Source organism: Oenanthe melanoleuca, chromosome 15 (assembly GCF_029582105.1).
Source record: "Oenanthe melanoleuca isolate GR-GAL-2019-014 chromosome 15, OMel1.0, whole genome shotgun sequence".
Classification (NCBI taxonomy): domain Eukaryota; kingdom Metazoa; phylum Chordata; class Aves; order Passeriformes; family Muscicapidae; genus Oenanthe; species Oenanthe melanoleuca.
In genome coordinates this window covers 8,296,432-8,321,487 of record NC_079349.1, presented here as the reverse complement: position 1 = coordinate 8,321,487, position 25,056 = coordinate 8,296,432, and the positions used below count along the sequence as shown (strand labels likewise).

Below are 25,056 nucleotides of genomic sequence, written 5' to 3'. Positions count from 1 at the left end.
TAGTTTAAGATCCCAAACTTCCCTAATGCTAGCTGTGCTGTGTGATAGGACTATTAGGCTTTAGCTAAAAATCAGCCCCTGTGCAAGCACATACCAGCAAGTCACACTATTCCCCAACACGTGCCATGGAGTGGGCACCCATGCCATCTGCTCTTGCTACCAAACTACAAAAGAGCAAGGCAGGACTCAGAGGGAAGATGAATGTCAATTGATCTTGAGGTCATAATAAACATGGCTTGTTTTGAAGAGACCACACTCAAAGCCAAACTGGTATTATTTATAACCCATGCATGGGCAAATCTAAAGAATAAAGCAATTCAAGCAAATAGTTAGGTCTGTTAAGTCTCACAGTCTGGAGGGTGCTGCAAAAGGTCTGAATACACCTTGACCGATTTGTTTTCATCACTAGGACCACACATGCCTCATGCATCTGTTAAATTCAGGTTAACATTTATATCAGACAGTGAACCAGTCACATCCTTCCCTTACCAGCCACTTCTAGGTGCTTGTTAGCAGAATGCCTCTTCAGAAGGGCTTCTAAAATAGCATCACACTTGAAGACAGCCATGGTGTTTTGGCTGCACATCTTAAAATGAGTGAGCTAGAAAGCCAGTCTGCCTTTCCACTTGGAAGAGCAGAAAGCAGACACATTCCTCAGACAGGAGTAAGAGGAATTTTCATGCTCTGTAAGTTATTCCTGGGGTTGGCAACACCCTGGTATCCCTGTCCTATTACCATACTGAAACATGATTCCTACAGTAGAGATCCAGCAACACATGTAAGCCATATAAGAGGAGCAATACTTTAATCTGAAGAGTAGAAGTACTGTAAGAGTGAGATGTCACTTCAAAAACTTAATGCAGTTCATTGAGCAGAGACAACCACTTCAATTACCATCTAGCTGAAACCAGTTTTCTTGGATACATCATCATTGTAAGCTGCCTCCACAAAGAGAGACCAGAGTGACAACAGGTAACCAATTAAAACCTACCAAATACTATTGGAGTGGGTTCATTTACTTGTTCCTCTTCTTTTCTTAGGCTTTCAGAAGCATCAAGTTTATCCACCTACATTAAAGTGAACAGGAGATTTATGAAGGCCTTGTCTAGGAATTGCACCATGGTGTGAAGCTTTTCATGCCTGGTACTTCAGCTATCAAGTGCTCCTTTTTAGTCCAAGTTGGAGACTGCTGAAGTCTGCCTATTCTCAGCAAGCTTTTTTGTAAAATGACTTTCCAATTCTTTTAGGTGTATTGCAATAAGCAGCAGCTCTCAAATGCAGATGAGGTACTCATTACCTTCAAAGGAATCATTTTTTGGGGTCATATTCTAGTGACTGCTAACTATGACCCAGAACTCAAATCTATCAGAGCAACCATCATCTCAAAGCAGCCTAATCTACATTTACCTATTAACCTGCAATTCCTCTCCCCTTCAGTGACACCTTACAGATATTTGCAAATATTCCAGGCCCATAAAGTCTGATCTCATCTAGGACTACAGCCTAACCTGGCTACAAGGTACTGGTTTAACCATATTGGTATTCACAGAGACTTTTTCTAGGAGAAACTCTAGAACCATCATGGAAAGTGATCTAGTAGTATCAGCTTTATACAGGTTTCAGTGGTCTGCCATAAAGCTCTGTTCACGCTATACAAATTTCTGGAAGTGCTACAGTAATGCAGGAGCCCTAAATACAACTTTAGATAGTGGGTGTGGAGAGCAATCTGAAGAGCAACAGTACTTTCCTTCTCAAGTTTAACAAGTTTTATTTTCTAGAAGAGAACCACTGAGGACTTAAAACTACAAGACATAAAACTCACACAGCTTCACATCCTGGTACAGGCAGTACTAGCAACCTGGCAAACCTACATTTAGCCCAATGCTGTATTTCAGCTGTTCCTCATCCTCCTTTCCCACTGCAAGAATCACACCTGGTTTGATAAGTGCTTCAAGAGGAGTCTCTGTTACACTTTAGAGGTGTTATCCACATATTGTGTTTAACAATTTCCTCAAGGTTTTGAAGCTTGCAACTCAAATTGACAACTTGAGTGGCAATAGGTCTTTTACTGCCTCATTTATAGCTGTCAACCTACGAGCTCTCCAGCATACACTAAATACTGGTTTTTAAAAACACTATCCAAATTACTATGATCAAAGCAACTGACAGCTACCCACTTCCAACTACCTGTCCTGCTCTAGTTATCCCCGACTCTGCCCTCTCGAGTCTATCTTTCCCCGGGGCTGTCCTACAGTGGCTCTGGCCAGCAGCACAGTCCTGCCCTCAGCTGGACAAACAGAGCAATGCCAAGAGCAGCCATCCCCAACAAGGGATGAGCAGCTCTGGGAAAGCCCGATCACATCTGCACTGTTGGCCACAATCGATTCAAAAGGTTTCCAGGTGAGTGTCATTGTACTTCATGTGCCTGACCCCTTCTAGGACAGAGGCTATTCTCTGCTTTAACATTTTTTTATGCAGAAAAGACAGATAAACTCTGGAAGATGTACACACCCCACCAAAACTAGTCTATTCTTTTGTGATTTTGAAGTTAGTCACATGACAATTTTAGACATACCACATTTATAAAGCCCATTCTCCAATTCCATGTTTTGCAGTTAATTCAACAGACTAAATTAGTTTCACTGTAAACCACTTTCACCATGCAGATTTTCCTTCTGGCAAGTTATCCCATATTTAGTACACATGATTACTTGTAAATCCAACCAGCAGTTTAAAATAAATGATTTTAGACCTAAACACCACCAGGAAGAGTTTAAGTAAACTTGTGTGGCAAGTTGCTCCTTAGCAAAATACAAGGAGTAGGAGAGATCTGTGCAAGTACTTTCATCGTACTAACAGGCACGAAGTTTACAGAAGCTTCATGGCACTATTCAAACTCACAGTCATGCCTGAATTATTGCACGCTTTGGTAATTTACAGTGTAAAAAGCAATTTGCCCTTGGAACACATCTTGTTACATGGCAACTGCTTTTCTTTGTTTATGAACAGCATCGTCCCTGCCATAAAATATCTAACACAGTGAAAAGGAACCCAAAGCAAAGCTCTCCTCAAGCACTTGTTTTTGTTTCCCATGAAGACAAGAAGAGTCTGGTTGGATTTTCAAGTTGTTTGTGAAAAGTTATCCTTTTAGCATTAGAAAGTGAACAGGAAATGAGTTAGAGCTAAATTACACTGCTCTTCTGGCAGAAGCTACAGCTAGATTCCTGTAAAAGAAACCTAGGATATCGAGGGACACAAATGAACACAGAGAGTTTGAAATCAGAGTGTCACCTTATAGAACAGTCCATCAACCTGCAAGAAAATTCAGAGGGGGATACTTAACATGACTTATTAGAAGCAACATGAAGCAGTCACTTTTACATTGCTCATTTTAATGAGGTTCTTTACAGTGATGTTCTATGCAATCCTACAGCCTTCCAAGGCAGAATCTTAACTTAGTATCTTAGAGCTGTTTAAAACAGGCACTTCAGGACCACACATGATCACAATCTCTTTACCCTCAGTTAAGGACCAGCTCTTGGTATAAGTATTGTACAATCAGACTATGCATCCAAAGTTCTGTTTTCCATTTAAAAAAACCAAGCACTCTCAGCAGTCTACTCCTATGGCTGATAGAGGAAAAATATGCACTGTTAGTCACTCAAAAGACCTATGCTCTTTTTATTCTAGGAAATAAGGGGACTTTACTTTCATAGTTAAACAAATATAAAAGTGATATATGTGTTGTCCTCACCAAGTTTTCAGTTCATCAGCTATGGAGCTGCTGTGAGAAGCACAGCTGCTTATGTCTATCACTAAAAGCAGAAGTTTAACTAGACTTAAGTGCCAAGGCATCTATTTATAAATTTTCCTAGCTAGCCTGGAGTGATGAAACCTACAGAACTTCAAGAAGACTTCCTCTATGAGGAACAGTAATATTCCAAATATATGCAAAGAGCTCTGGTTTACATAATGCTAATCATAGAGCAGACTAAAGTCTTAGCTTTTTAGCCTATGCAATACTCACTTTGGTAAGGTACTCTCTCATCACTTGGATGAAGTAAGGCATTGCAAAGTCCATGATGTTATGTCTCCATGCCAGCTCAAGGACTACATCTGGGTGCAGCAAGTCATAGCATGTGAAAAGGCAGGCTGCAAAGCACTCTTGCTTGCCTTCTTCCAAGAACCACTGGAGCAGCTTCTCAGCCAGCTCTGCATCTTTGGACTCTGCAGCATACTGCATGGCATCCTACAGAAGAGAACAACAATTAAGCTTGACCCTTGCCTGTCAATGTCTTGCACTGCATCTTACATGCACATTATTGCTAGCTGGATAAGCCAGGTTATTTGGCATACCATGAAGTTAGTCTTTTAACAACACCAGGCACATGCTATAGGAGGAGAGATACCACACACAACAACTCAGAGGCAAGCCAGATACTTTATTAGCATCATCCAACAGGTTTCCTACAGACTATTGCACAAACTGGCCTGTAAGAACTCACTACAGGCTTGAAAAGCACAGCAGTGTAACTGCATTTCATCTGTACCCTTACAAGAGCTTGTAACTTGAAGTCTATGGAGAATGTTCCATACTGATACAGGTAACTGTACAGATGCCACTGAGAGAGACAGATCCCCAGTTACAGGACAACATTATTAAACTAATTTATGACATGCATTTGAAATTGCAACCACTTCTGCTTTAAGAGTCTTTCCTTCACATGAAGGACTACTACTTAAAACTCCAGATTTGAAACTAACAAACATTCAGGAGTTTCCAGGAGATTTATGCAGTGCCATGAACTCACCTTATACAGACGGTCTTTCTTGCACAGCTCCACACTCTGTTTCCAGCGGTTGTTACCCTTGTACAAGTACGCTGCAATACGCCTAAATTCAATTAGTTCATGTTTTTCCAGACGCTGAGCCAATGTTATGTTATCAAAGTTGTCATAGGCATCAATGGAAGCTCTCAAACCCTGTTTGGGAGAGAGTTGTTACACGTGCTTCCAGATGGTAGTAGGTGAGAAATAGAGTACAGAAGCATCTAATCATAGTGCACAAGTGTTTCAGTTCTGCCAGCTGGATGTTGATACTATGGCCACACCTTATTTACCTAAGTGTTTCACGCACCTCTCCAAAGGATGCTTTCTAACAAAGCAAGATGTTAACTTGGTTATACTGGCTCCAGTCAGAAGAGCTCTTTACCATTAAAAGACAAAGCATGTCTTCAAATAGCAGCCAATGGGGCCAGAAGCAAACTTATTTACAGAAGTGCAGCCCACTGAGTACACACTTGATACTGACCTTTGTGAGGTCTACTCTGAGAAAAACATCTGTGGCACCTGCTTTTTTGCAAATCATTGACATCTTAAGACTCCTGCCTGCTAAGGGCCTGACTGCATGCTTTCTCTCTGCTGCACTGGAGAAGCGTTATCTTCTACTCAAGGACCTTGCTGTGTCAGCAGCTTTTTTTGTCAGAGGACTATCCCTCAGGTTTAGCAATCTGTTTTTTGGGGCTCACCTGGAAATCTTCCTCTTCTGTTAAAAGGTTGTTTAGAGCTTCATTAACTCCTTTGTTGTTGTGGTTCTGGACTGAACGCAGATAAGGCTTTACTAGAAGTAGCTGATTAACCTGGAAAGAAGATGTTTCCAATACGAGATTAAGTATAGCAATCCTGATGCTGCATTCTCCTGAATCAGGGAGTTTGCGCTTATTGTTAAAACCCTTCAGACAAGGTACCTCGTATGACTAGGAGTAAAATAAAACATTCTCCAAGGCCAGTTATGCAACTCTTCCTGGGCTGCTTCTCAGCCCTTTATACTGGAGGCAAAGCTACTCAACACATGTCAATTCTGTTTTCCAGCCAGAGCTTGGAGTATCTTAATTTGACCAAGAGGACTTTTTGTTGACCTACGCTCTCCCAGACTCACCTTTGAGAAAAAATTGACTGTCCTGGTGTGATCTAGCCGTGGAGATAATACAAGCAGGAGATCATTGATCAGCAGAGGTTTGTAGTCTAAGTAGAACTGCAAGGCTTTGTAGTACAGCTCCACATTGGCCACCTGCATGATCAGACACTAGTTAGTACTTCAAACACAAGTAAGCCTAAAGTGCTTAGTTCAGACCACTTAACTCAGCATAAAGTTTATGTGACTCCTACTAAATAACAACTTAAGTTTTCTTCTAGAGACCAGAAGTTTTTTACTTATGCAGAATTCTTGTTCAATCTTATGACTGCTTCTTGTATCATCTGCTTCCAGACAGTGAAAACACGGGCTACTAGGGGCATTAGAAATCAATTCTAATCCATCCACTGAAGAGGTCCTGGTACAGGCAGCCGACTACAGTTAATACGAACATTTGTCAACTTCTGAAGCCAGAGAAGACTATAGCTTTAAAAAAAGTCTTTAAATTGTTTCCTTGAAACCCCCAAGAGCAGTAAGAGTGTACTCAGTCCTAAATCTTGTTTAAACTGTTTCTTGATTCACTATTCTCTGCTGCACTCATGAGACTGCCCACCCCATTTCTCACATTGAAACAGCTGGAAACATAATGCAGAAATCTTCCAAGAACAGTTACAGCCTCAGACTAAAACAGCAGTCAGCTCGAAGGTATTAAGGAGGTTAGACCTCTTGCTTGTGACCTATGATCCTGTGCAGCCTCTGAAAACATTGTGCTTGCTGCTGCCACTCAACAGAATGTGCTGCACAGTCGAAAAGAAATAGTGTTAAGATCAGATAAATTCTTCGTGTTAAACTGATTGGAAGGTGTTTTAAGTACAGCAGAAAAACTGAGTAGTAGCTTAAGCAAACTGTTTTCAGAAACAGCAATTCTGTTGTGCATTTTTTGCCTCTGTTCTGAAAGCAGCTTTCAGCACTTTGCTTCAGTTACCAAGTGACTTACCTTGGCAATTATGTCTTTAAACTGGCCTTCTTTCCAGGCATCAGTGGGATGATTCATCATAGTAATTACTGCATTGTCATACTCCTCGTACTTGTCATACAGGAATACAAGTTCTGCCCAGAGATGAGCCTGTTCTGCAGCTCTGAGCACCTAATAAAACAAACAAAAAAATGCACCGGATTTGATTCACTGACAGCTTCCCACTTTCACTTGCAGCTAGCTTACTGCGTACCTTTGGAATATTAACTCTAGACCAGAAAAGCTCCAGATGCTCCCTCATTTTCTGAGGCTTGAATTTGGAGTATAAGATGGCAAGTTCAGTAAACATCCCCATATGAGCACGCTCTAAGCCCAAAGCAGCTTCCAAAAGGCCAATCAGTTCTTCAAAGTACCCACGATCCTGGATGTTAAGAAAATTAAGATTAATAAAGCTTGCTAAAATGCATATTTATTTAAATACAACATGCTTTGATTGTCTCTTCATTGAAAGTGTTTAGATTTTTGATTCCAGTGAGGTGAGGGAATTATAAAAGAAGGCACAACGGAAACTATTACCTCTCCATTTACTACAGAAAAAATGCATGTTGCCATTAAGAAATGAAGATAGTGGAAAAATGAATTTAAATATTAGCTCCCAGAGTTATCTTTTTTTTTCCTGTGACCACTTTATTAGCATATATACATGCACTGTACAAGTCTTCCAGAATATTAACAGTTACCTGATAGTAACTGATCAGCTCCTCAAGTTCATCAGCATGGATGACTATGTGTAAGCCACAGAGCTGTGCCAAGCGGAATTCTTTTCCATCCACACAGGCGAAGCAGACCTGTCATGACAATCAGCAAATAGTTAACAGGACAAAGCTCTGAGGTCTTGAGGCTTACTAATAGTTCCAAATGGTATTTCCATAATATTTATTCTGGAATTAAAATCTACTAAAACCCACAAGTTGAAGTTACCTCCTTCCAAGTCCTTGTGCTATTGGCTTTGCGGCCACTGTCCACTGCTGCCTGATACTCCCCAAGGTGCACCAAGGTAGATGCCAGGCGAGCAAAGTTGGATACGTTGTTATAGAGAAGCTTTGCTGCTTCATACATCCCCTCTTCATAACAGCGATCACCGACCTGAATGAGGAGTCCAAGGTAAACAAGGGTAGCAGCAAGAATGAGGGGTGAGCTAAGCAGCTAGTCACACTTGGAAACTGTGAATCAAGATATACCTGTTGTATATGGGCATTATTAGGGCCACTAATAAACTCCTCCAGTTCTGACAGACGATTAGTTTTTGCCAAAGCAAAAATAAGTTCTGTCTCTACATAAGACTCTCTAGCCTTCTTTCTGGCCATCTGTAAGAACTTGACTAGGTCCTCCCAATTATCTGGAAGAGAGCAGAGATATGTAAGGTCCTGCCTTTAGTCATTCTGTATTGTTTACCTTGCCCACCTTAGGGACAGTTTTCACCAGCATGCTCAAGGCTCTCCTTTTCCATGATAGTAAGCCATTTACACTTGAGTTATGGAATTCCCTGTCAGCACCAAGTCATGTTCAGGTAAGATTGGGACTCCTTGCTACTGCTCTGTAATCCAAGTGGCAAGCAATTCTGCCACATACAGATAAATGAACACATTATACTTGGTGATATTTTAGATAATGGTCCAAATTATCTACAACAGAGAGGTTTATGTTTGGTGTAGCAAGACAGACAACCTTGTTGACAGGAATTTCACTTAACATTGACTTATCCATTCCATGTACTTACCATTCCAATTTCCTCTGAAACAGAATTCCCAAGTCTCAATTCTCCCTGCTGCTCAATGCAAATGCAATAACCTAGCGGTTGAAGATGTTCTGCCTTACCATTTCTATTAGCTGCCTGAACGACTTCCATGTAGGCAGATGGATCATCTGCCTTTATATAGGAGTCAATGGCTTCCTTCACCAAATCCTTCTGGAGTTGAGCTCTGGCCAGTTGGCTCCACACTGCTGGTTCATTACATCTCTCTGCAAATTCATAAGCACGGTCTAAGTTGCCAATATGCTCAATCAGCACCTGTTTGAAATTGAAGTTCCAAGTTAAGAATCAAAATTCTGTACACTGTCTCTTCAAACAGAACTCTTCAAGTGTATACACTATTCTGTGTAAGCAATATAAAGGTAACTGCTCTTAGAACAGCCCTTTCTGTCCAGGGAAGCATTCTACACCATCATGCAGGAACCATACCTCACCTGAATTGCTGAAGTATTGACATCAAATTTTCTGAATATAGCAAAGGCTTCCTCATACAGCTCATTACTGATGGCAATGTTTGCAATATCTGGGGCATCATAGTTATCCAGCCGATTGATGTATTCCATCACTCGGGTGCGGTCAGCCTTAATGGCAGTCAGGATCAGCAGATTCTGGAGATTCCTTTGGTTAACAGAAGGCATAGGCTATAAGCAGTGCACAGCAACACCTGCTTAAGTGACATGGATTGTACATGTAAAAAAATAAACCCACTTATTGTTACTAGAAACAACATTCCAACCCCAGATTGAGAACCACTGACAATTACCTTCAAAAAGAAATTGCTTACCAACGTTAGTGCTCTGTTCTCAACACATCACTGAAAATTGCACAGTGTGAACTAGCTCTGTTCTTCAAGCCCAGAGCACTCTAAATTCTAGCTTTCCGCCTTATTATAAACACTAAGGAGTGCTTATGTCTTGCAACCAAGAGGCCCATGATAACCTGGATCATTCACAACCAAAACAAAGGCACTGAATAGGCTAAACTTGAGGACAAAGCTCTCCTCTTACCTATGTTCACTGAATACAGAATTATCCAAGACAATTTTTTCCAATAACTCAATCAGTTCATTTGGCAAATCAGCAGTCATGAAAGCTTTCACAGTTACAGAAACTTCCTCTGGATCCTGTGTCTCTGATAAAGCCGTTTGGACAACCTAGATTCAAAAGGCAGAAAAATCTTAAGTGTTTCCCCAAATTAAGTATTTGTCCATTTGTCAAGTTATTTGTCCAGGGAACTACAACTTAAAGCTTCAGAATTTTGAGAGCATTTTGATAAAGAGAGCAAGAAACAGCTATTAGCTATATTTTATATAGAAGTAAAGTCACATCTTATGTCTGTATGGAAAATAAATTTATTAGAGGAAGGTCATTCTCTAGGACAGAAAAGTATCTTACTGGTAACTGAATCTCTTGACCATGAAGGTCAGAATGAATATCTGCCACTCCAACTCTTACAAACTCCTATATGGTGAGATGGGGCTTTAATGGACCTTGTGGGAGAAGAATGCTACTTTAATGCTTCGTAATGCTTCTCAGACATGCTGAGGTTTCCATACACTGAAAGTCTGGCCTCTTTGCTGTACCTGGTCAATAAGCTGCCGCCTGAATGGGTTGTTTTCTTCCAGCACATTTGCCCAAAGCTCAGGGTCCTTCCTGCGCACCAGATAGCGAGCCTCGCTCTTAAACAGGGAGTTCTCATTGCACACCTGAAACACAAGTTACAATTACTGGCATTATTGTTAAGGGTCAGTACCACAAGACAAGTTTAGCTAGCTATGAACCAAACAGTTAGAAGACTGACTAGAACTAATTTCTGACCAATGCTAAATGCCACAGACAAGTTCTTACCCAACCTCTGATCTGGAAGGCTCATGGAGGAGGTCTCCAGCAGAATTTCTATAGCTTCTCTTGCTTTTGCCCAACACACAAAAACTGTGACTGCAGCTTCACAGTAACTATTTGCTTCTGGCTGAAGTGAAGACCTGCAGAAGCCTGAAGAACTTAAGTTTTAAATCTAGAAATGGGAGCCACTTGCCTGGGAAGTGCTAAGTAGTGAACTGAGGAATGGTGCAGGTGTTTAAAGATAGAAGTAGGTTACGTATTTGGTGTCATTAGCTTTACATGTGTTTGTAAGTATTCAGAATAGCAAGTGCTTGGATTCTCTTGTTAAGGTGTTAAGAGTACAGAACAAACGTGAAATTCCTTATAAAGTGCATCATGGGAGAGTTACAAATCATGATCGTATTCGTAGCACTAGCTTTGACTTCCAGCTAGAGGAGCAGAAACCTGAAGGCCTAAGTCATCTTACACCAACAGCTCACAATGCTAATATCCAAATAAGCCCATGGAATCTCAATTACTGTGCTGTAAGCAAATGAGTACTAGCACAATTTTTGCTTTATGTTTATCAGTTGCAGGAGCTGATCCTTCTAGGAGACAACAATGTCTCAAGAATAATTCCTATAGGAAGATCTTTTCTCCATAACCAGAAACACCTTCTAAGAACATCAGTTCAGGGAAGAAACTGGTACAGACAGGCTTTTATGGTTAACCGGAATGGTAACATTTATCCTAGCAAGCTCCTAGCAAACAACAACTCAAAGCCACCTTCATATCCTGAAATAAAGGAGACAAATGTAGCCAGCCCTTTTTTAACAGCTACAGTGGAACTATTATTTAAAAATTAATCTCTTCAGGCTGGAAAGTCATCAAATTTCAGTAGCAAGCCTGGATTAAACTACTATTCTAATGCTCAAAGCTGATATTCTCTGCATATGGTATATGCATACCATACATATACATGTATGGAAGTGCAGGTCGGAGTAGAGTGTTTTTCTCAGCAGCCACAAGCTCTACTGGCTTAATCTGATATTAAGCTCTGGTGTTCACATTGAGACTAGGAAGTGTTTGAGAACCCTGAGAATTTCACTTGCCCTTGAAATTCTAAGATGTTCTAAGAACAACAAGCTTAAAGATAGGAGAGGAATACTATTGGAGTAAGTCCTTTTAGTTAGACTGTCAACATCTATTTCCCTCATTTCCGGTTAAGTATTGAAGCAAGTTTATAGGTCAATCACAACAAAGGAAAATTACAAGCCCTGTTTTAGTTTCAGGGAAATTTTTTCTTCACTAGGCTAGATGATAGCCTGTTCCTCCTGTTGAGCCTTCAAGGCTACAAAAATCAAATTAACAAAGCTTTAATGGTAGGCATATTAATTACCTGGGCCTAATAAACAAATTCATTTCAAGCAGAATCAGAGGGTAAAAGACATGGATGGTACTTCAAACTTCCAGTTATGCAATTCCAGTTTGGACACATAGCATAAGTTTCTCTCGTCACCATAAAAATTACTGTCTCCACATAAAAGAATCCCACCTTGACTCAACTCCTGAGTGAGACTGCAAGACAGGATTCTGCAAGTGTCAGACTAACAGCCAGACAGGCTTTCACTTCAGGCACCAAGTAGTTCTTTCAAGCATGTTTATAAATGAGTTTTGCTAACCTTTATGAGTTCCAGATCACACTGCCCCCTCTCATAAGCAACGCAGGCCAGATGAGGGTCCCTCTTTTCACAATATTTGCCAACTACACGGCTGTCATAGTAAGGATTCTCACGAAGGAAGCGCTCTGGATTATTATTACTGTCAATGTAGATTTTGGCCAAAGCATTGTGAGTCGCAGGTTCTTCACAGCCTTCATGAATCCTTGATTCAAGCCATGGCAACAATAACTTAAGCCTTTGAAGAAGCAAATATTTTAGGTTTGTAAATGTCAGACTAAAATATGATTAACAGCTACCACTCAGTACCTACCCTTCCCTTCAACTTGAAAGCAAACACAGATCAGACAGTTATTTTTAATGAGTCTTAAATGAATGAAAGTCAGATCTGCAGTTTAACATCAGGGAAGGTTGCAGATACTCCTAGTTCTACAATATCTCAACTCCTGTTGTATTAGCTGGCAGTTCACGCTTAAAGCCATTTGTTCATTTTACCGGTAGTTAGAAACTAATTACAGAAGCTGCTTTGTGCCTGCAGCTAGGCTATCAAAACAGTTTGATCCAAATTTACTCCATAGGTACATCCCATGGCTGGCTGTATGGGAGTGTTCAAAAGCCATGCTATACATCATGCAGTGCTGTCAGGCATTCCTACATTACCCAAACAATCAAAAGACTGACTAGCAAATTTGAATTGCTTTTCTATAAAGAAACACAAAACAATATTAGTACTTTATTGTTTAAGAAAGCTGCATGCAATTCAATTTGTGTATAGCAGGGTCAGAGAAGCCCAACACTGGTGCCTCCAGATGCATTTTCATTACCGATTTCTTTTTTCCACTTCAGCCACCAGCTCATCTGTGGAGAACTGCCCTCTCACCACCATGATCAAGTTCTTGATGACATCTTCAGAACAATCTACATCAAGTAGCCCTCCAACCACTGCTGGTATACGGCTAGGATTCACCTAAAATAAGCCACCATCATTGAAATTAGTTATTAGCCTTGTATCACCGAGTCTTCCACATGGGGAAGTTCTGGTTAACAATTTCAATTATGCTTCAGAGCAGAGAACTTTAAGTAACTAACATTTGTATATACATTCCAGGAATAATGTTTTTGTGATAGACAAAAGGCTTAATGAAGAGCCTCTGCATTGGGAGAATGAGCAAAAAAAGAGACAGCAGATTATGCTGTAGTCTGCTAAGTTCTTCATAATGAAGTAAAGGGCAAGTCCTTACCTTCTGTACATAGATCTCGATATACTTCTGCAGATTATTGCGATATAAGTAGAGCACCAAGTCATGAACAAAGTCAAACCGATCGCAGACAATGATCAGAGGAAGCTGATCTGTGAGCTTTGCCTCCTGTATTTTGTGCAAAAGAGAAAAAAGCAAAAAAAGATTATTCACAGCCATGGCAACTAAACTTTCTTGGTCTTTCCCTCCATTAGAAAGCTGTAGTTCTGCTGCTAAGCAAAATATACCCTTAATCCCCTGGGCAGAATATTTACCTTCAGAAAGTTCTTCACTCGTTCTGGATTATAGCAGTTACTTTCACGGCAGATTCTTTCCACTTCCTTTATCTGACCAGTCTTGCAAGCTGCCTGGATGTACTTGAAGTGAACATCTGGATCCTGGCTAAAGTTTACAATGGAACCCAAGAAATAGAACAGTCCTGGAAAGAGTCACATGTGTTTAACATTGTTAGAAGTGAAGCAAGTGAAAGCTGTATGGGCTTCAGTTTGTGACTTAGTTCAGCCTTGCTCAGAAAGTAGCTTTCAGTCAACTACAGAGAGTATCAGAAGGATTCTTTTCCCTTCTTTCAGGTTTCATCTTTCTTTCTGATCTTTAGTCAAGAGAGTTAAGAAACTATCTAGACCAAAACTACCCCCAGAACTCATTTTGATGAGCTCACTTTCATAAATGTCTCCTAATCCAGACATGTGACAAGTACCTCTCCCATAAAAGCTACAATCCTTACTATTTGCTTTGAACAGTAAGTGCTTCCAAGTAAGCTGCTTCCCTCTAATACTGTACCTTCATAGCTTTTGAAAGATTCAAAAAGCTCCACAAGAGACTGAGTGCCAAGCTGTTCATGGTATTTAGAAGCAACTTGCACACAGAGCTGTAGGTTTTGCCTAATGTTGGCTGACAACATAGCACGCAAACACTCCACAGAGTCTTCAACTGAGAGAGAGCCAAAGAAGTTCACAAGCCACTGCAAAAATACAAAAATTTTACTCAGTAACTTATACAGGATTTGACTGACTTCTAAGATGTGCCAACTAGACTGTTTCTACCCCCAAGCTACTAGAGAGAAGTCTTCCATGAACTAAGAATAAAGACAAAAAGAAACACTCGCTGTATTTACAATTACAAAAGTGCAGTCTAGAAATAATGTTTTAAATGCCCACCTGGGAAGCTGAGGTCAGATTTAAGCCACTGAAAGTACAGATCACAATTTAATTGTTAACTGGACAAACGTTCTTGAATCACAGCTACCTGTGCTACTTCAGTACCTACAGTGGCAGCTGCAGAAGCGTAAAGACTGCTCACATCACTTTCTTACTCTGGACAATACTTACCTCAGGATTCAAGAGGTGAGTATGAACAACTGCACGTTTAATATCATAGAGATCCGTGTAGTGTTCCAAAGCTCGCTGGAGCAAGCCTGCCTTTTCACACAGCTGGGCAACATGAGCACGATCATAGTGTGTAAACATTTGGTTTCCGAGAATGGCATCTGCAACCTAGGAGGTTACATTTCATATTCAGACTGTCAAGAGAATCACAGCAGCTTAGTCTACAAGTTGTTAAGAAGTCACAGCAGTGCCTTAGTTAGTAGACTTTCATGTTACTGAACAATTTACAGATAACACTATCGGACATCCTGTTCCTGTGCAAGCACAGTACTGTCTCTCCCTTTTTGGAGGAACTGGGTCATACCTGTGGGGCATGAATCAAATTCATTTCCAGGAGGCGGGTTTGAAGGTGGCCTTCTGCAGGGCGGTTGTTTTTCAGGGCATCCAACAAAAAGGATGTGCACTGCTGCAGAAGACTGTGCTCCATAAACACATCCACAATCTGTTGAGATTGGGCAAGTTAGAGAAGAGGGGTCTATATACACTCATGTATGCCAAGATCCTAACTTGTCTCAAACCGAGACAACAGGCTGTCCCAGCACCTACCATGCTGCATTCTTTTGTTTTCACAGTATTACTATCATGCTAATAGAGAGACACGTTTCACATGTTTCCTTTTTCTCTAGAATGGAACAAGTGCATTACTCTGAGCTATAATGCCAGACTTTACCGCCCACTCTTATTTAGTTCTAACACAGCATGCAAAGCTCATCCCTTCTCTTGCTGGGATAGCTGCTAGGAGAAAAGCCAAGACTTTTTCCAAGTAGCTTCAGTTATTTAATAATGCAAAATGTTTCCTTATTTCTCTGTCCATTTAACAAGAAGTGGCCAATGGCAGCCAGAACTGAACTTAGATTTATTTGCTCACCTTCCTGTAAATTCTCTGCCTGAGGAGATGTATGCTCCATAAAAGCCAACAGTAGGACAGCAACACTCTATTGCTTAGACTAAGATTGTGGCAGGTTTACTATCAATAAACCAGAAAGCTTCCACAAGAACTTGAGAACACACTTGCCTCTAAAAACTCCATGATAACCAAACTTAGCTAGACTCACTCCTCTAATCAAGATAAGAGACATGAACCAGCCTTACCGTCCCCAGAATGGCACTACACTATCTCCCTCTGTCTAGAAAGATATCAGTACTCTTGTTGTAGGCATACCTGGTTAATGTTAGCCAGCGGCTCCTCATCCTGTACCAGCATCTGAGAGAACTGCAGGCCTTGTTCTGGACTGACTCTCATCACACTTCTCAGCAGGAAGATCCAGTCTGGGGTATAGCCAACCTAGAGATTTCAGAAACAGTCATGCGTATTTAGGAAGCTTCACACTTCTGTTAAGCCTTCAGATTCTTTGGCATAGGGACTATAAACTGTCATGAGATTTCAGTGCCCATCTCCCACCTTCCAGGAATTCTCAGACAAAAGCATTTCTTGTCTGTTTACACAGAAATTCAGTATTCACCTACTTAGTAACTAAACTTGTGCCAGGGCAATTCTCTGGCTATGTAAGAAAACTGCCTGGAGTAATTTTTACAACAGTCTTAAAGCCCTATTTATCAAGTCCTAAACTTAAAAGTGGGCATCAGGCAATCTTTCTTTTTTTATGGATTTCAAAACAAAGTCTGAGGAATTTAGGAAGAATCTTATCTTTACTCTGTAGAATAAGCTCAAGCCAGTCAATTAAATTAATACTTTATAAAATTCTGGATGTTTTGACATTTATTTTTGCTGACTTTTTAGACGATAGTAATACACTATGATTTGCACAATGGACACATTAAACATAAGACAGAGCCTGCAGTTTGTGATAAATTATTTACCTTCTTAGCATACAGCACTATTTTCTGGAATTGACCGGTTTCAGCGAAGCACTGAATCACTTTGTTTGGCACATTAGCCCGAAGGTAGACGCTGAGTGCAAGGGTTGGATCAGCCGTCTTCACCAAGTCTCCTAGCTCCTCTGAGCACTCCAGCTGAAGCAGAAGTGGTATTTTGTCAAGGAGAAGAATTCAGAGATGTAGCATTAACAAAAGTATTGTTCACATTCAACTGTTACAAGGCAACAGAAGTAGGCTAATGTCATGATCAAGCCTACCTTGTCCTCCTTCAGCCACTTCTCCAGAAGCTGTTTGCGGCCCTGCTGCAGGACGGGACGACAGAGCTCCAAAGATTCAAACTTGTTCAGCTGCCCCTGGTCAAGCAATATTCCAAAGTACTGGAGCAGGGGAGAGGCCTGCCCAGGCTGAGCTGGTACGCTCTGGAACTTCCTAATTGTATCACTGGTACGCAGAATTCCCTGAACAGGCACAAGATAGAGAGAGAAGCAGTGTTTAATTAGTGAAGACTGAATAGCATCAGTAAAAAATCAGGTTTTAAGGATAAACTGAAGCATCTACTGTTAAGCCTTCAGGATAGAGATCAAACTTTTCAAATTACTTTCTAGCAATTCGTCAGTGGCCACAGAAAGTCCAGTCTGGTTAGAAATGGATAGCAGATGCTCCTTTATGGGATATAGGGAATGTATTACTCAGAACCACTACCAGATTGCAGAGAACTAACACTGGATTTATGTTTTGAATGTCAAGCTCCGAAATGCAAGTAAGCTAAGCAATCCACTAAGCCTATGCAAATTTCCATTATTTCTAAGCTTTACTTTTAAAGTTACTTACCTTTGGTGCAGATGCAGCTACCTTAGCAGCATCAGCATAGTTTCCTTGAGCAAACAGCGTGTTAAACTTTCTGGCAAATAACTCCTCTGCCCCAGCTAGATTACTACGTATAGCCATTCGCAGTCCCAAGTCAGGATTCTGGAGAACATTCGTAGCATAATTCACTATGTTGTCTTCCTCTACACATACAGAAAGCACCTGGAAAAGACAAGAGCCATATTGAAGAGTACTGCCCTTCCCACAACTACTATGAAACACAACAATGAAATGGCTATGCAGCTCATCAGTAAAGGAGTAGATTACTAAAAAACCAAGTTCTTCTCCAAGTAGCTCTGTACTAGGAGAGATAAACTGATTAATCAAATAGTCACTCCTTTCCATGACATTTGTCGCATCAAGTCACTCATTAGGTTTATTACATTCCATTTGAACTTCAAAAGGCTCAGAAACAGAATGGTGGATTTGTTACCTGTCCTTTTTTGTTCACACCAATAATGCCTGAGGTAGGTTCATGAGGAGCTGTGACAAAGATAGTATCAGCACTAATACGGTTCATGTAGATGCACACTCCAGACTCCAAATCATACATGTGGATATATCCATACTTTGTGATCAGATAAATAACACCATGCTTAATTCCAATCTGCCAAAACACAGGTTTTTATTAGTCAAAACTAGTAAGATTCTAACCCTTAAGACAGCTGCCTTCAGCCTAGTCACAAGAAAGTACTGCAGTGACATGCGTTTGTACTGACACCAAGAACAAATATAGCTTCAGGCTTCTTCCTTTCAGACTCAAAAGCAATGAATAGTTTTGCTGGCCATTTGCGCATAGCTCCAGTGAATAGAGAGGTTGAAAGGAAATTAAAATTCATCTGCAGCAAAGAACATACTCCTCATCCTAATAAGCCAAGCTGAGGAAAAAAGTTTGGGCATAATTAGCATTCTAGTCTAGATACGTCAGTACAACTTTCTGTTCAGAAATACTAATGAGGTAATCCCATTCTCTTCCAACAAAGCCTACCCAAAGCACCAGCAGAATCTAAACCAAGCTCATCTACTGAGTATTCCAGTTTATATGTCAAGTCACTGAAACTGGGGAGGCTTTCAAGGGTCTTCAGACATAGAAGTACTCTCCCCTTGGGACAAGTCTTTGTTAATTAAGTCTTAAGTCTATAAGTATGTAAGCTGAAGTATAGAGCTGTATGAATCCTGCCATGCATGCACCTTAGTTATGGGCATCTCTTGGTCTACTTATGAAGCTGGTCTATTAGACTTGTCAGCAGTCTTATGCTCTGAAATAGTCTGATTTTATGACACAATTTCTAGTCCTAGACATATTCTACGTGAAATTTTGTCTGTGACAGCAACCAATTCTGCTCTTTCCTAAAGAGCCTACCACTATTGTCCCAAATTGCCTCTTCTGTGCTGCTACTACAGGAGGTTTGCTAATATTCTTATCTAGAACTTGGAATATTAGTAGGAAGCTGAATAGCCAAAGTGATTTTGGATACATTCTCCCTGAAGACACTGTCAAAGGTTTTTTTGGGGTCTCCTTCATTGGTTTGTGTTCTTTTTTGTCGAAGTTTTGTTAGAGCTTTTTATTATTTTTTAAAATACAGGAACAGTCTATATATTTAAGTTACTGTTTTAATGCCCATGCTAATTCCCACAAACCTATTAACACCCCTCCCAGAACTAAGGAGAACGACTACAAAGCACTACAGAAAGCAATCTTTACGACAAATGTCAGCTCCTTGCAAGGCTATAGAGCTCTTTTTTTTTTTGGAGGGGTGGGGTCAAACATTTACCTGCATTGCCACAGGAAAGTCTGTTTGTGCCTCAGGTGGGAAAAACACATCAACAGCTTTCTTAACAAATGGCTGATTTCCAGTAGCTGGCTGACCTACTTCGATTATGTGCAGCTAGGAAAAAAGAGTACATGTCACAAGATTGCCTGCAAGTACAGCCACATGAAAGAAGTTCCTTTCCTCACATATACTACTGAAGTAATCTGCCACATTTGGCCAACACAGTCTAGGGAGCTGTGCTCCACATATTCAGAATGATAAGTTTTCTGGAACTCAATAAATTAAAACCTGGGAGAAAAACAAAACCAAAACCATCCTTTCTATGAAAGTCGACTGTTCCTATTCAAGACAACGTGTTCAAGATTTTTGGAGTCAGGCTTGTCAATTTATCAGTTTTGCAGGACAAGACCAGGAAGGTCAAGGCATTTACTGTGTTATTACCTCTGCTTTGCACAGACTACTCAGCAGTTGTAGCATATTCAGTGCTACTGAATTCCACATTGAGTTTGATGCAACCAACCCACCTACAGCACTACAGGAACACAGCTGCAGACCTTACCTTGCCTCCTGCAGGACTCCTTACAGCAAAACAGAAGAGGGTAGAAGGTTTGGCATTTCCCTCTATTTTGAATTCTGCAAAAGCTGCTGCATGGCCTTCTATAGGTTGGGAGACTTTTCTATCAACCGAGTACAGCTGCATTGCACCAACCACACGATTTTGCTAGAAAAACAAAAGGTCATCTTTTAGAGATAAGACTTCAAATGTTTATAGCAAGACCCCTGAGACAGCAAACTAAAAAGCAGCAAATGCCTCTCATCCCCTCCTCCAACACTCGAACTGAACTAGAAGTCAGGCTATTCCTACACAAAAGATAGCTTTGATTTTTTTATTTACAGAAACCAAAGTTAAACTACAGCAGCTATTAAGGGAAGTGGGGCCAGGGCTCTCCCAGTTATGACATGTTGCTGCCAGGGAACTTACCTGTGCTGAAATTCCTATCAGCAGCAGCCATTTTTGGTGTTCATCTGTTCTGTAATTGATGATTTGGCAGCCTGCAAGACTAGCATGTCTATCAAACATCTTTTGGGGTTGTGATTCTCCCTCCATGCTCCAGTGGTATACCGCTGTCTCTGTCACCAAGGCAACTGTATTCACCGATATCCATTTCCAGAAGATCACTTCCTCTGCCATTGTGTGGGCTTTCATTTTACTTTTCATCTCAATGTTAAAGATCTGAAGTGTTTTCCCAGCTAGTATGTCAAAATCCAAGAAACATCACAGATCAATTACCACAATGGCCATCCTGTAGGCTGCCCATTTACAAGCACCCAGTTTAACCCGCTGTTACAGTGGTGTTACAGACAGGGTTAGTGTCCTGTCACATCTCAGTCTCCTTTGACACTTGACTCTTAACAGAATCCCCTCTCCACACCCAACACTTGTACCATCCCAAAACAAAAAAAATCTCCTTACAGACATTCACATAGACATTCCAACAACTGACAAGCATGGACATTTTAACTATAAGCTGTAATAAAAAGGCAGCCTAAGCTACAGAGCTTGTGTAATCTCTTGTTTAGTTGGCAGCACTGGTATGCCGAATTACAGATGTCTAGTAGATCTTATTCAGTATAATTAATAGAAAGAATAGTTTCAGTTTATGTCAATTTAGTAGCTGCTCTAGATCACCTGAACTGAGTCAAACAGCATGAGACTTGAAACAACTTCAGAGAGCCAAAGATCACAGTTCTCATTTTGTATTCCTGTTGGATGAACTGCACACTGAACTAGATGGGTTTTGTACAACCACTACGTACTGAAGAGGACAGTCAAAAGTTCAGAAAGCTATAGGAAGGTTTGGTGCATTAGTTCTAGTTAAGATTACTTCTTCATGATTTAGGAAACTATATTGCAGGTTTAGGCTTGATTTTAGTAGTCCTTTTAAACAACCAGAAAAATCCTGCTAAGTAGGCTTAAAACCAATGCTAATTGAAGCAAACTATAAAGAATAAGGGAATCCATTATTTTCATGGAGTCTAAGTCATGTTTTATTTTACTGCAGATGAGACAACTCAGCTCCAGGAATATTCTTTTCTGTTCACAAGACACCAACTCAAGACTGTTGGAGTACTGGTTTGTAATGCCATTATTTCTATCCCCATTTCAGAAATACTTCCTGTTAGTAACACTTGTGACTGCCAACCTGGGAGATATTCACTGATAGATAAAGGCTGCTGGCCATGAGAAAAATCTTACTCAAGAGTTACTAATCCCAAGCTAATATGTATCTCGAACTGCTCTATAATGTTTTAGCATAATTTATACATAAATTGATCATGTTAGTTTAAAGCAGTGCCAAGAGACAACACAAGACTTAAGAGCTATCACATGCAGCATTTGCTGCCTAGTTTAACTGCATTGAGAACTGTCAACCTGATCAACTACATCCTAGGAGAACTTGCTAGCTTTCCTAGGACCAAAAGCAGACTGCGAATGAACACTGCTCTGCACATGCACTTATTGTGATATAGAGATGCAGTAAACCCAGCTTGTAAACTGATAGCTGGAAACAGCATATTTACTGTACTGGACAACAATTTGTCCTGCAATGGCCTGGTGATGTCAAGAGATGGATTTTGAGCTCCCACAGTGTGCAGCCTCACATGTAACCAGGAGACAAGTAGTTCTGGAAGGGCTCTGGTCACCATCTAAACTAGCCCAATATGTGCATATAGAAATTGCTCTTCAGGACAGTCTTCCTCCAGAGGAAGTACGACGACTTTCCTAGTTTTAAGAACATAGAACAAACCAACGAACAGCTGAAAGCTCAGGCTCGTCTCTTTTCTAGACTAAATTTGACTGCTGTGTCACAGTTGGAAACAGCTTCTACAAGCTTCTAGGCAGTTTAGCCCTGGATGTTGGGAGCTGCAGAAGCCACTGCTTTCCAACTCCTTAAGCGTGGCAACATATATTCAAACTTCACAACCTTAAACTGTAACTAAACTACAAAAAAATTATGTTACTTGGATTGAGAAAGTAGGACCTGCTATACAGTCATGGTGAGGGCAAGTGAGCATTTGAGTCTTATGTATACTTGAACACTTTATTTAGGCCAAGATTTAAGACAAAAAAACTTAAGGTTTTTCTGATCAAACTACCAAACTGGTGAGTCTGAGACAATACAAGTGTAATCAAGTAAGCATATTCAATTTTTGAACATCAGTACAATAATTCATGTTTCAGTTGACTGGAGCATGACATTTCTCCATTCCACAAAGAATGGAAACACCCTCGAATGCTGCATTCTCACTTACACCCACCGCTGAGTACTCCCAGTACAGAGCAGTGCAAGAGAACCAAGAACACACGGACAATGAATAAATCTGGGTACAGCAGGAGAATGCCACATGCAATCCAGAAATGAAATTGTGCATACTGTATGTCAGTTAAAACCAAGAACCATTTCATTTCTCTTTATGAGGGTGGGTTTCTACATTTATTGCTCAATAATCCTGAGATTATGAGCAGCACCCCATCATGACACACTGAGTCACAATACGTAACCATTTTGACTATTGAAGCTTCACTCAATCAGCAGGGAAAAGTCTGGAGTGACAGACTGACTTAAACCATGTCTTCAGGTTATCATGGATAACGTATTGGTTAGGTAGCTCTATTAACCCTCTCTCCTACCCAACCTGCTGATCACTAGATTATTTACAGAAGAGATCATTAAGTTTGCAACACCTGACAACGCAGCTTTGTATGTCAACATGACATCATTAACTCAACCTTGTCAATTCAGAGGACAGATTTACTCACACTGAATGGACAGAACAATACTCCTTTAGAACAAGTCTTAACTGGAGAGAATAAAGCTATATTCTTTGAAGCTGATGATAACCCATTTAGTTAGTATATTTGTTTTAAAATCATATTACATAGTTTCCTTTTAAGAGATAGGCGAAGCTCTGCCAGTGTAAAGAAGGAACTTTCCTTGCCAATTCAGTTTGTTTAAAGGGTTCCAAGATAAAGGACAGTAAACTCTTCATACATCTGATTTTTGTTTTGCATTATTATCTTTACCCATACCGAGGGTAAGGCAGTCCTTTGCAAGATGCATAACTATCTCAGCTGAATCACAGGTTCAGCTGAAGTCAAATATTCACTTTAGTTCCCACCTGATGTCAGTATAAGCCTGAGATGAAAGAAAATAAGTTAAAGGTTTCGTGGCAGTTCTGAGGACAGTTTCTTGGACCCCCAAGTAATCTCACCCTGATTTTTCACAATAAAAAACACACTTAGGCAGAAATGAATAGCACACAGGACATGCTAGCAGAGGTCTCTCATAAAAATATTGCATCTTCATTTTGTCTACCAACTGTACTTCCATCACATATACACATAAACATTAAAAGCACACTCTCTTCCTTCACTTGGTACAGTCAATAGTCAAAACAGCCAAATGGTTAGAAACAAGCCAATGGAGAACATGATCACTGTAATACCAGCTGAGGATTAAGATTCCCCCACCTGGCCATGAAGTGAACTGTCAAATGGCTACCTTAAAGTTCAGTGCTTTTTATGAGACTGGACCATTCCGTACTACTAAACATACAATGTCAGGACAAAGTTCACTCACCATCTGTTTAGAAAAGATGCAGGAAGAAAAGTAACAGTTATTAAGATTAAATACCAGATGTTGGTCATTTGAGAAAAGAGCCAGACATATGCTAAAAATTACTTCTTTGAGCTCAGAGTGCTACTTAAAGGCAGTAACAATACCACAGGTAGCAGTAAGCAGAGGTCTTCAGCTGCAAGACCTCATGACTGTCAAACTTAACACATTTATTACGTTCAGCATTTGCACTTACTGGCCATCCTTATGACATTTTTGTCACTATCTAGTAAAACCTTCAGAGCTACATGAAAGGGCCAGGCCAGGGCAGAAAATATGGCTTTACACTCCTGTTCACCTATACAAGTGTCCATCATGTTTATAATACCTGTTTAAAGGAAAAGTGTACCAGATGCTGACCTGGTCCCCAGTGAGGATAGGAGGCTGCAGTGCCAGGTCCAAGCATCTCACACCCACTTGGAGGCAAATCATCCAAAGATTACTGAAACATCTATTGCCAAAAATACAGCATGCAAGTTCAGGCAAGAATTCTTATCCTCATATACATTCTTCTTAGAAAGTTTACATAAAGTTTAAAAGCATTAATAAACAGTAATACAGCTAAACAGTAGTTTTCATACCGCATTCATAAAGGAGTACTCACCTTTTAGTGCTATTACTTTAGAGGCTGGATTCATGATGGCACTTTCTGCAGAAATTGGACGTCTGATGGGTGTTGTTGGATCACTCATGTCAATTATCACTACTTGTGCCTGCTCTCCTACTTTCTCCCTTATGCAGATGAACTTGTCAGATTCCATCGTTAGGGTGCTGAATCCAATGTTTGCTGGATTAATGCCCAAATTTTGGAGCTAGAGAGACAAAAAAAAAACCATTGTTTTATTATCCTTCCCATATTGAAGGTTTAACTCAAGCCTCTACATCTGAAATCTCCTCCAGAAGGAAATGCAAGACTGGCAAGTTTCTCTGACTAGAGTGTACACTACTTAACTCTGATTTATCTTCTGTGTCTCTTTGTTCCACAGACAAAGAACTACACAATTGTCAGTATTCAGGTCCTAAAGACATTCTGAAGTTGTATCATTGATGC

At 40.4% G+C, this 25,056-nt stretch overlaps 1 protein-coding gene across 4 annotated transcripts in view; it reads right to left on the bottom strand.

The window, feature by feature from the left end:
- The window catches only part of CLTCL1 (clathrin heavy chain like 1), a 32,738-nt gene that overhangs the window by 1,365 nt on the left and 6,317 nt on the right, over positions 1–25,056 (bottom strand). The window contains exons 2-33 of one of the 4 annotated variants that reach the window (XM_056504074.1): positions 24,610–24,817; positions 20,309–20,577; positions 19,886–20,047; positions 19,327–19,440; positions 17,985–18,158; positions 17,516–17,713; positions 16,942–17,142; positions 16,667–16,819; positions 16,008–16,130; positions 15,150–15,287; positions 14,789–14,953; positions 14,241–14,421; positions 13,715–13,878; positions 13,443–13,568; positions 13,026–13,168; positions 12,205–12,439; positions 10,285–10,407; positions 9,710–9,855; positions 9,137–9,320; positions 8,768–8,960; positions 8,131–8,288; positions 7,871–8,035; positions 7,630–7,737; positions 7,143–7,310; positions 6,911–7,060; positions 5,938–6,069; positions 5,528–5,638; positions 4,812–4,982; positions 4,028–4,249; positions 3,292–3,312; positions 988–1,067; positions 490–578 (exon numbers count right to left, since the gene is read on the bottom strand). In XM_056504074.1, coding sequence (XP_056360049.1) covers positions 490–578; positions 988–1,067; positions 3,292–3,312; positions 4,028–4,249; positions 4,812–4,982; positions 5,528–5,638; positions 5,938–6,069; positions 6,911–7,060; positions 7,143–7,310; positions 7,630–7,737; positions 7,871–8,035; positions 8,131–8,288; positions 8,768–8,960; positions 9,137–9,320; positions 9,710–9,855; positions 10,285–10,407; positions 12,205–12,439; positions 13,026–13,168; positions 13,443–13,568; positions 13,715–13,878; positions 14,241–14,421; positions 14,789–14,953; positions 15,150–15,287; positions 16,008–16,130; positions 16,667–16,819; positions 16,942–17,142; positions 17,516–17,713; positions 17,985–18,158; positions 19,327–19,440; positions 19,886–20,047; positions 20,309–20,577; positions 24,610–24,817 — 4,975 coding nt within the window. The remainder of the gene's footprint in view (positions 1–489; positions 579–987; positions 1,068–3,291; positions 3,313–4,027; positions 4,250–4,811; positions 4,983–5,527; positions 5,639–5,937; positions 6,070–6,910; positions 7,061–7,142; positions 7,311–7,629; positions 7,738–7,870; positions 8,036–8,130; positions 8,289–8,767; positions 8,961–9,136; positions 9,321–9,709; positions 9,856–10,284; positions 10,408–12,204; positions 12,440–13,025; positions 13,169–13,442; positions 13,569–13,714; positions 13,879–14,240; positions 14,422–14,788; positions 14,954–15,149; positions 15,288–16,007; positions 16,131–16,666; positions 16,820–16,941; positions 17,143–17,515; positions 17,714–17,984; positions 18,159–19,326; positions 19,441–19,885; positions 20,048–20,308; positions 20,578–24,609; positions 24,818–25,056) is intronic. The other 3 variants (XM_056504071.1, XM_056504073.1, XM_056504072.1) reach the window with 3 other exon arrangements.